Consider the following 11,661-nt stretch of genomic DNA (forward strand, 5'->3'; position numbering starts at 1 on the left):
CATTTATCTGAATTAAACTCCATCTGCCACTTCTCAGCCCATTGGCCCATCTGGTCCAGATCCTGTTGTAATCTGAGGTAAACCTCTTCGCTGTCCACTACACCTCCAATTTAGGCGTCATCTGCAAACTTACTAACTGTACCTCTTATGCTCGCATCCAAATCATTTATGTAAATGACAAAAAGTAGAGGGCCCAGCACCAATCCTTGTGGCACTCCACTGGTCACAGGCCTCCAGTCTGAAAAACAACCCTCCACCACCACCCTCTGTCTTCTACCTTTGAGCCAAGTGTTTTTAAGGACATCCATACTACAGCTAACATCACAATCTCAAAATGTTTAATGTGATCTGGAAGAGCGCAAAAGGTAGACAGAAACATTAAGCCGGAGAACTCAAGAAAACCATTCAGATAGAATAAAACCAAATGAAAGAGATTATATTGACAGTCACTAACATTTATTCTCATCAATATCAGCTATAAGGTTAATGTGCTTACCATTGCTGTCACCATTCTACTGATATAAGTAGGGTCATTTCTGCGTACATAGTCTTTTTCTGGGCATGACAGGCATTTGTTATTATTGTCCATCAATTTAAGACAGACATCTAGGACATTGTCTGCAAACTGAAAAAGAAAGAAGATTTTCTAAGGAATATTGTTCAAAATTGTTCGGTAATGATCGTATGCTTTATTTCTGTTATCAATACCCTTGTTGAGGGGCATGTGCAGTTGGTGCCAATGGATCATGCACTGATGCACTGGTGTGTGGTGACAAAGATGGAGGGTCCTGACATCCAATGGCAAGCTGAGATCACTACATACCTGCTCTGACTTGCATGTCGAGAATTCTCGACATCTAAAATGGTTGGCGTGTTTTGTGAGATAGGAAGCTGAGTATCAATTAGGTGAGTTGTGGGGTTAAGAAGCATTTATCAACCAATAATTCAACCATAATTTTGCAACTTATCGAGAAACTCACCTTGCCAATCAGAAAAGCAACAAAAGATGAGGTGACTTGCTCCTAACATCAGAATAGGCCTCATCCAATTTCTCACAGATTCTGCCACAACCCTTGCCATAGTCTACCAGCCTTATCCAGATCCCTAAAAGATTCTGCCAATTGTTGCTCACAGTGAAATGTTTTCAACAGGCATTTGGGAGGGTGAAGTTAGAAGTAGTAACAATGGTGTTAATAGTGGCAATGATTTTGTGGCAGAAGGACCAGAAAGCAGAGAAATTTAATTCTGCCTGCTTTATTTTCAATGCATGACACAGAGCAAGACGTACAAAATACATTGTGGAAATGTACGCAATATTAAGAGCAAGGTTAATGATATTGTAAATGCCAAATTAAGTAGGATACTAGAAAATCAGATAGTCCAGTCCCAATATTTGATAAAGGTTCAGGTGTTCAGAGGCAGGTGCTTTCATCGATGGCTTCTCAAACCCGACATCTAAAAATGGATGCCCATACTTTGTATTTTTGGCTGGGAGAGGTGGAGGGGGCAGCCAGGATTGAGAGTTAGGCCATGAAGAGCTAATGAGGCTGACAGTTTCCAAAATGGCTGTTCAGAATGCCTGCTCGTGGGTTCCAGCATTATATCTAAAAATAAAAGAATGAAGAACACTCCTTCAGCCCCCACACCTCCCACCCCTGCTCTCTCCTTATGCAGCTAATGCCCTAGCTCATCCATTTTCACTCATCACCCCCCCCCCATCCCACCCTCTGCTCTTTGTGCTGGGTAGGGATGCATACCCTGGCATGAGAAACATGAAGACCTTTCGGAATTTACCCTTCAAGTGGTTCTCTCATGCACGCTATGAACCATAACTCTTTAAACAACTGGTTTGCATCCATGCCAATTGTAGAGGACTGGGACATGCTTCCCACCATGGAGTCAGCCAGGGCAGTAACATCATGTGTAATGTCATGAACAAAACCAGCACATAGCTTTAAGAGGTCGTGATGAAAATTGAAAAGGCAGAACTAGGGTCAGAATTGAATCCCACCCAACATTTTAAGCGGTACCTGACCCATCCCAATTGATGAAAACCAAGGCTGCTATCACCAACAATAATGTGTGTGCTACAGTTTTGTAGCAGGGAAGGCAGAATTATATTCATTAAAGATCGAATGCAACTTTTACATTTACCTTAAATGTGTGGAACTTAGCTGTTGACTTACTGGTAGGAATCTTATACTTGCTCACGTGAGTGAGCTGCATATGTTCAAAGATAAATTTCACTGAGCCTGCAGGAGGTTTAATTTCACTCCCTGTATAGGGCTGAATATAGTTCACAGGGTATCAGAAGCTGCAGTTTGGACTATGTGCCATTTTATGATTTTTAAAATTGAAATGTTGATGGACCAGGAGCCAGAAGTCAGACAGCAGAGCGGTGGGGGGGTGGACAGGACTTGTGTAAGTTCAAAAACTAACAAACAAAGAATTCAGCTCACTTGTTAAACACAGTTCAATAGTATATTGTTAGTGATTTCAAATACCTGTCCAAAGTACCATGCTCGTGATTGAATACAATGGCTAGAACCAGTGTAGATGATTCCCTCTTCATTCATCACATATTCCTGACGTTGTTGTTCATCATCCAAAAAGACTGCATCCTCTAAGAGGAGAAAACACAGAATTCTTAACACAACAATCATTTGTAATTCGAGTATGCAATATAAGGTGGCTAACAAAAACATAATCGAAGCAACATTTAAAATCAGCAAATTAACAAGTTTACATGAGGAGAATAATCTTGCACATCTGCATTTATATAGCTACATTCCAGAAATAAGAAGGTGCTGCAGCTACTCTATAGATATGTAACAGATGCTGAAGACCCCAAGATGGTGTGTGTGTGCTCATCCTGTGCAGGGCTTCCATATTACTTAAGGTTGTTCCATGCTGTGAAGGTTGTATGTCTGAACCTAGAGTTAAACTTAATGCTCATGCTTAAATCACTTTTCAGCATCCTGTGCAAAATTTAACTGATATTGACCACAGCATTCACTTAGCAACTCGCCTTTAGTTGCCAAAACATCATAACTAATCATTAGCGGCCAAAACAGTGGTCTTTAAAGGGATCACTGGAAGCTACCAGCTGAAAGTCAAAGGATTTACCTATACAGACTTGGACAAGCACATGAGACCCTTCCCTTTCCACCTTAGAACTATTACCTGCCCATTCATTCCCATCCCTGAGCCTCCCATTGCTCTCCTCTCCCCAAATTCCTGAGGCAGCCTGTTTTACAACTCCATTGGAACATAAGAACATAGGAACAGGAGAAGGCTATTCAGCCCATCCAGCTTGCTCCACCATTCAATAAGATCATGGCTGATCTATGACCTAATTCCATATACCAGACTTTGGCCCATAATCCTTAATACCTTTGCTTAACAAAAAAATTATCTATCTCAGATTTAAAATTAATGACTGAAATTGTATCCGCTGCCATTTGTTGAAGAAGGTTTCAAACATCTATTGCACTTTGTGTGTAGAAGTGCTTTGTAACATCTCTTCTGAACAGTCTAGCCCTAATAATCACACTATATCCCCTGGTTCTAGAATCCCCAACCAGTGAAAATAGGTTATCTACCTTCTCTTTTCTATAAATATCTTGAAAACTTCGATCAACTCGCCTCTAACCCTTCTTAAAATCTAGAGAAAGTATACCTATTTTGTGTAATCTCTCCTCATAACTTAGACCCTGAAGTCCAGGTATCAACTCTCACCCAAGCTCAGAGCAGGTTGGGTCTATCCTAATGAGGTCAGTGGATCAGTTTATGGACACCCTGAATTTTCTCCTCACTCCAACGCTACTTTCACACCTTTTCTCCACTCTCTAGCTCTGCCGATCTCCACAACCCAGTACACCCAGCTCCCCAGTTCCACTGATGTCAGAGATGAGCCACAGAAGTGTTGGGAGCAGAGCCTAGGGGCAAAGGACTGGGTGTGAGATTGGAGTATTACAGCATCAGGGGTGTGTGGTGGTGCAAGCTAAACGTCCAAGAAAACCCTGTAAGAGCTATAAACACTTTGGAGCACTTGAAATGAATGAAACCATTTGGGAACACTTAAAAGCCAAAGTAAACGGCAACTGAAACTTTTTTAGAACATTATTTAGTTAACAATACTTTGTAACTAGGCCTTGCGAATCAATTATCGAATGCTCTATCTCGCATCCAGGAGAGAAGGTCCTGAATGTTGCCATAGTAAATGAAACACATATTTTAAACATTGCCAGGCAATGTGCTACTTAAGTTCAGAGTAATTTATAGTCTCTAGTTTTGGATTCCCCCTCCCTCACCATGTGGCAACATTTGTTTCTGTCCATGTTACAAAATGTCAGTGGATTCAACTATGCTTTATTGCACCACACAGCATTGGTCCATCTTCAAACCTCTTTTACAATCTGGTTCCAAATTTCTCAGAATCTGTATTCAAAACATCCCTACCTTTGCACCATGGATTGAAGAGGAGGATGAACTCCCCAATTAAGTAATTCTCAAACTTGTTTCCCATCATTCTTTGAAGAGATAATTTATATTGTCCAATCTTGGCATTTGGAGATGGATGTATCTGCAAGGTCATTCTGGTTCCGGTGCTAGAAACAACAACTGCTTTCCAAAAGTTTACACCATACGAATTTAATTCAAGCAGGATTTTGGTTCCAAATGCTGTTGAAGGTTTTGGCCCTAAAACAAGACAACAAAATTAAACAAGCCTGCATTGAACCACACTACAACTGTACATGAACATCCCAGCCAACTGTCAACATCATCAGTTTTAATTAAGTGAACAGGTAAAATCTATTTCAAAATACTGTATAAAATGTTCTGTTTGAGAAGCAGTATAAGTCGAGTGACTTCAGCACAACTCTGATATTTTCATAATCGTGATATGATTTGATGACATGATAAACATGATTGGGTAAATCTTGTCCTCTATGAAGAAATAGTTACATGGGGCTTCATGTCCATTGGTTTGTTTGTCCACTGTCTGTGGCCTATTTCACGAATACCAAGCAAGTTATCTCCTGATTATTGTGTGCCACAGTATTTATAAGAAATTCAACCATTGTAATCCATTTCTTTACCTTTACTTTTACTTTTTCTAGACATATATTAGGATTTATTTCAAAATACTTCAACTACATCTTCCAATTAGAGTCCATTATTTGTACCAAGCACATCCAGGTAGTTTCTTCAGATGAACAGGCTAGGTGGTGTTGGAGGCAAAATGAAAAATAGGAACTTGGTCTCTGTTCTTCCCAAAAAGGAAAAGCTGAAGGTGTGGATCTCTCAGGCTTAACCATCCCCATTTGCAGAGTAAGCAATTCCTTTGTATATAAATTTGTTTCCTAATTTCACTTGTTTATAGTAATTGATTTCAGAGAGTTGTAAAGCCCTCACATCACAGTCATCATTGCAAGTTGCTACAAGAACCAATAGTATCATCTACCATAACACTGCGTGTGGGTTGAACTCATTGACATCAAGAAACTCAAATTGTACTGTTCACAGATATTGCTAATAAATTGAGAAAGGTTGGGTAGAACTGTGAGTAATTACAGAATTATGTAATGTTCATATTTGTCATTTCATGCTCCCCATTTCCATTCATAACAGACTACCTGTCTCAGCACAGATTACCACTGTGCCATTGTCAATAAATTCATCACTGTAAGATTGCAGTGTGAGATGGAAAGGCTGTCCCCGCCTGATTATCAGCTGCTCAGTGCTGATTTCAGTGGTCCTGTGCTCATGGTTGTTCTTCTCACTCTGCAAATCGACGGTGAAATTCATTTCCAAAACTGTAAAAGAAACCACAGAATATCCAGGTTATAAAAGGCAAGAAATAAAAAGCCAACAACTGTAACCTTTTGTCTTGTGCTGCATGGACATAGTTCCCAGCTGTATTAGAGTTCTCAAGGTCAAAATTAGTTAAGGACTGGTTAAGAAGTGCTGACTCACTATCATCTACTTCTCAATATTGGACCAAGTCAAATGTTATTCCATTGAATGATTAACATAAACTTTACACTGTGTTGTAGAAGCAAGAGTAAGGGAATCATTTCAGAAAATAATTATATAAGTTTTGCGGATGACTTTAGATCCATTTCAGCTTCCTCCAGACACTCCCAGCATCTCAGATATCAGACCTCAGTCAATTCAATTAATCTACATGATATCAAGAAGTGGCTGGAAATATTAGATTCCACAAATGTTGAGAGTCCTGACAACATTCCAGCAATAGTGTTTAAGAGGTGCTCCATGTCCCTAGCCAAACTGTCTCAACACAGTGTAAAATCTAGCATCTCTCAACCATGTGGAAAATTGCCCAGGTATGTTTTGTCCATCAAATCCAACCCAGTCAAATACTGCCCCATCAGTCTACTTAGCAGCAGTTTACTCACTGACACTCAGGTTGGGTCTGTCAAAGCCACTCTGCTCCTGACCTCGTTATAGCCTTAGTACAAACATGGATAAAAGAGCCAAATTGCAGGGATGAGGGGAGAGTGACTAGATCTAACATCAAGGCAACGTTGATCCAGTGTGACGTCAGGAACCTTGAGCAAAACTGGAATCAATGGGAATCAGGGGAAACCTCTCAAGAAGGCAGCTCAGTGCCATCTCTTCTCCAGGGCAACTAGGGACAGGCAATAAATGCTGGCTCAGCCAATGACACCCATATCTTCTGAATGAATAAAATTATTGTCTTGATGGAAAGAATTAATCTGGGTGTATTGTGCTCCTTGATCATAATTATCTTGTGATCTATAACACTTCTTTTTTTTAAAAAAAAGTGCCACTCCCTAGTGTGGATCTTTGAATCATTGTTTCTTCAAATAACCATGAAAGGAATGTGCTGAAGTGTTGAATAAAGATTGAGCAAATTACTTACACTGAGCATTCCAGGTATATGCAGTTTGGCTGCATTGCAAACTGGGTTCTTCAAAAGATGCCAATGATTGATAACAACAGTATGTGTTCTGAACTATTAATGTAAATACATTCATAGTTTAAATTTTCTGCTGTTATTTCCAAAAATTGAATTTGAGAGAATGAACACAACGTGATCAGCAAATCGTTATTTGTATCTCTGCCTACTATTGAACAAAAGTATTTAAGTCCAGGATCATATACTGCTGAAAGCAGAAATGGAGTGATAACATTTTACATGCTATCAGTAGGTTGACACCCAGCATTTATATGGCAAAATTTTCCCTAACATGTTTTTACATAATCCTTTCCAATGCCTCTCCTTTGTCATCCAGCTGCATGGGTCTACACTTGCCTGTTTGATTCTTACCTATCAAGTTTTAGTTACAGTAATTTATCTTCTGACTCCAATACTGCTGTCAAGAATCTATTCTTGGCTAGCTCCTACTTCTCTTCTATGCGTGACCTCAGAGACATCATTTGAAACCACTATACCTGTTACCTCACCACCACCATTGTTGTAAACATCTCCAGTATATCCTGATTTTAATTGTTCCACCATTGACAGACATGACAGTTGTCAAGGTCCTAAACTCTGCAATTCGCACCCTAAATCTCTCCAACTCAGGGCCATGTGGGGTGGGATGATGACTCAGTGGTTAGCACTGTTGCCTCACAGCGCCAGGGACTTGGGTTCAATTCCTCCCTCAGGTGACTGTCTGCATTGAGTTTGCACATTCTCCCCATATCTGTCTGGGTTTCTTCCAGATGCTCTGGTTTCTTTTGACAGTGGAGAAAGTGAGGTCTGCAGATGCTGGAGATCAGAGCTGAAAATGTGTTGCTGGTAAAGCACAGCAGGTCAGGCAGCATCCAAGGAACAGGAGAATCGACGTTTCGGGCATAAGCCCTTCATCAGGAAACGTCGATTCTCCTGTTCCTTGGATGCTGCCTGACCTGCTGTGCTTTACCAGCAACACATTTTTCAGCTCTTTCTTTTGACAGTCCAAAGGTGTTTGGGTTAGGTAGATTGGTCATGCTAAAGTATCCAAGGATGTTCAGGCTAGGTGGGTTAGCCATGGGGAATGCAGGGATTGGGATGCTCTTTGGAAGATTGGTGTAGACTTGATGAGCTAAATGGCCTACTTCCACACTGTAGAGATTCTATGATCTCTCTTTCTTGTTTTAAGATACCCTTAACACCTATATCTCATCCATCTTAGTATCTCTTCATGTAGAACTGTGTCACCTTTTGTTTGATAACACTCCTGTGAAGCACCATGGCACATGTTATTGTTGCAAAGGTGTTGGAGAAATAGAAGTTATTATTGTTATTGTCTCATCTGAAAGACATCTCCACTGGCAGGGCAGCTCTTATTCAATGCTGTATTCAAGTGTCAGCTTAAAGCTTTTGAACTCACGTTTTTTGAACACACAATCTACCAAGAGTGATATCTCTGAGAAATGGCTTACTCTAATTATGATATGGAGGTGCTGGAGTTGGACTGGGGTGGACAAGGTCAAAAATCACATGACACCACGTTACGGTCCAACAGGTTTATTTGAAATTGCAAGCTTTCAGACCTCTGCTTCTTCCTCAGGTGTGGTATGATGGGGAGGTATAAGACATAATATTTATAAGCAAGAAGTTAACAACTTGAAAACTAGCTGCCCTTGTTGCATCCTTCAATCAGTTAGGAAGTAGACTGCTGATTAAAATGCAAAATCCAGATTATTTTCAAGTCTTTGTCCCTAGATAATAAAAGGTTTTATCAATGTTCAAAAGGTGATATCCCAGGTAGACAATGCACTTCAGGTGTAGTAAGGTCCCGCTTCGAATCTATGTTTTAAGCTGAGGTACAGTTTTATTTTTTTGACAGAAAGCAATCTTGAATGAAATAATTTGTGCATGTGTGTCTGTGTGAGTGAGTGTGTATGTGAGAGAGAGTGTGTGTATGCGAAAGAGAGTGTGTGTGAGTGAGAGTGTCTTTGTGTGTGAATGGGTATGTGTGTGTAAGTGAGAGAGAGAGAGACAGAGTGTGTGTTTGTGTGTGCATTCTTTAGTCTTACCTCAGCAAGTTTTGCAATCATTGCAACATACAGTACAAGTATCTTTTTCTTCAGTTCTCTGCTCAAGGGCAGGTCTGACCCTTTGCACCATAAACTCCAAGTTGGGTAGGGCAAGGAGGCAGGTTCCAAATCCACCTCAGGCAGAGCTGGGAAGTGAACACTGTTTTGTTGACACCATTCAGACCCATATAAATACACGACTTAGGAGTAAGGGCAGGCCATTTAGCCCCTCCTGCCTGCTCTACCATTTAATAGATCTACCATTTAATAAGGTCATGACTGACCTGATTGTGGTCAAATCCTGTTCATTCCTGATAATTTTTAAATCCCGTGTTACTGAAGAATCCCTCTATCTTTGCCCACCCCCATTCCCCTGTCTGGGGGCGAGACTTACAAAGACTCAAAAACCTCCAAAAAAAAAGCCTTCTCATCTCAAGTCTTCAACGGGAGACTCCTTATTTTACAACTATATCCCTGCTTTCTAGTCTTTATTACAAGGGAAAACATGTTTTCAAATTCACTCAGTCAAGACCTCTCAGGACTGGATTTTTTTTTTAAGAAGTTCACCCCTCAGCCTTCTAAACTCCAATGGATCCAGGCTCAGCCTGTCTAACCTTCTCTCCATCCCAGGTAGCAATCATTGAACTGCCTCTGAACTGCTTTGAATTCATTTACATTCTTTCGTTGTTAGGAAGACCAAAACTGTACACTACCTTCCTTCAATGTAAGTGACAGACTCTGAGCCTCCAGCCCCCTCCCGCTATCTGGATTCTTCCTCACCATAAAACCCAGAGATCTACTTTCCTGTCAGCTATGATTCTTTTTGGGCTGTGTTACCTGCACTACCTGCAGCAGCCACCAGTTCAGGCACTGCCAGGGGGATGGAACCACATTCCAATCATATTATGTAAACTGGATGAAATCAACCTGAAGCCTCCTTGCATCATCCTCATAATTCACAACCCCAAATAAGTTGTGTCATCAGCAAACTTGGAAATCTTGCATTTGGTTCTCCATTCCAAGTCATTTATATATGTCATGAATTGATGGGGCATGTAATGTTTCAACACGACTCGCAACCTGTCATGTGGATGAAGGCTCACTTATTCTCACTCTCTGTTTCCCATCATTCATAGAGCCATAGAGTCACACAGCTTGGAAACAGCCCCTTTGGACTACCCAATCCATGCTAATCAGCTTGCCTTAACTGAATTGGTCCTGTTTGCTTGCATTTGGCTCATATCCCTTTAAACCTTTCTTATCCATGTACCTGCCTAAATGTTTCAGAAATGCTGTAATTGTACCCACCTCTAACACTTCCTCTGGCAGCTCGATCCATTTGCGGACCATCCTCTGTGTGAAAATGTTGTTCTGCAGGTCCCTTTTAAATCTTTCCCCTCTCTCCTTAAATAACTCTCAGCCTGTGCGAGTATATTACTCCAATCGTGCGTGCTTTAATTTTGTCCACTAGCCTCTTATATCAGACCTTAACAACAGCTTTCTTGATCCAAAGCATCTCCTATCTCAACAGTGAGTACTTTGAAGATTTTAGGATTATGTCTGCCAGGGAACTTGTAAGATTTAGGTTCCAACAATTTTGGTAAAGTAGTTTCAATACTTGTTATGATCTCAAATGACAGTAATCTGATTGGAGGATTAGGAAATTAACAAACGCAAAGTGAAGAGTGTGTTGGTTATTAGCATGTCTAATCAGATACAGAAAGTGATGCTTATGAATTCTTTAAGAATTAAAACAGAAGAAATTAAACTCAGTTCTTATGACAGTTAATTTGCAGTGGAAAACAGGTTGACAAGGGATATTTTGTGAAAAGGGCACTTTAAGAGCAGGGCTCAGTTAGTTCATTTGGATGTTGGCTGGATTGTAATGCAGAACGATGCTAACAGCATGTGTTCAGTTCCTGCACTAGCTGAGGTTACCTTGAAGGTCCCATGTTGCACCTGAGGCATGGTGACCATCAGGTTAAACTCACCCACCACTTTTCTCACTATTGGAAGAGCAGTCCTATAGTGTGGTATGGCGATGGCAACTTCACTTTGACTGAAATGTACCAGATTTTCATGGATAGGTTTAATTTGGATCTAACCTTCAAATACAGCTCCTTGCACCATATAACAATGGGGAAGACAGTGATATTCAGTTTTTGATGAGGAACTGTGAAGAGTCACAGCTTGAATGGAAATTTTTGGATTTCCATATTTAGCTGTATTGGTTATCATCTGAAGTGACTGAGGCATTTGTTGATATATATATTTGTATGATACATGATAAGGGAATCCCTTGTTAAAGGGAAGAGGGCGGCCTATGTAAAGATGAGCCATGAAGGTTCAATTGGGGCGATTGAGAGTTATAAGGTAGCCAGGAAGGATCTGAAGAGAGAGCTAAAAGCAGCAAGGAGGGGACATGAAAAGTCCTTCGTTGGTAGTATTAGGGAAAATCCTAAGGCTTTCTATAAACGGACCCCACCACCAGGGATATATTTCCCTCCCCTCCCCTATCAGCGTTCCGAAAAGACCACTCCCTCCGTGACTCCCTCGTCAGGTCCATACCCCCCACCAACCCAACCTCCACTCCCGGCACCTTCCCCTACAACCGCAAGAAATGCAAAACTTGCGCCCACACCTCCC

General features: G+C 40.8%; 1 protein-coding gene across 5 annotated transcripts in view; it reads right to left on the bottom strand.

The window, feature by feature from the left end:
* The window catches only part of LOC122560029 (protein-glutamine gamma-glutamyltransferase 2-like), a 48,487-nt gene that overhangs the window by 26,548 nt on the left and 10,278 nt on the right, over positions 1-11,661 (bottom strand). For 4 of the 5 annotated variants that reach the window (XM_043710191.1, XM_043710193.1, XM_043710192.1 and 1 more), the window contains exons 2-5: positions 5,640-5,819; positions 4,462-4,701; positions 2,505-2,623; positions 497-625 (exon numbers count right to left, since the gene is read on the bottom strand). In XM_043710191.1, the coding sequence (XP_043566126.1) occupies positions 497-625; positions 2,505-2,623; positions 4,462-4,701; positions 5,640-5,819 (668 nt within the window). Of the gene's footprint in view, positions 1-496; positions 626-2,504; positions 2,624-4,461; positions 4,702-5,639; positions 5,820-5,885; positions 5,925-11,661 lie in introns of those variants that run through there. The other variant, XM_043710195.1, reaches the window with a different exon arrangement.

This window comes from Chiloscyllium plagiosum, chromosome 20 (assembly GCF_004010195.1).
Source record: "Chiloscyllium plagiosum isolate BGI_BamShark_2017 chromosome 20, ASM401019v2, whole genome shotgun sequence".
NCBI lineage: Eukaryota > Metazoa > Chordata > Chondrichthyes > Orectolobiformes > Hemiscylliidae > Chiloscyllium > Chiloscyllium plagiosum.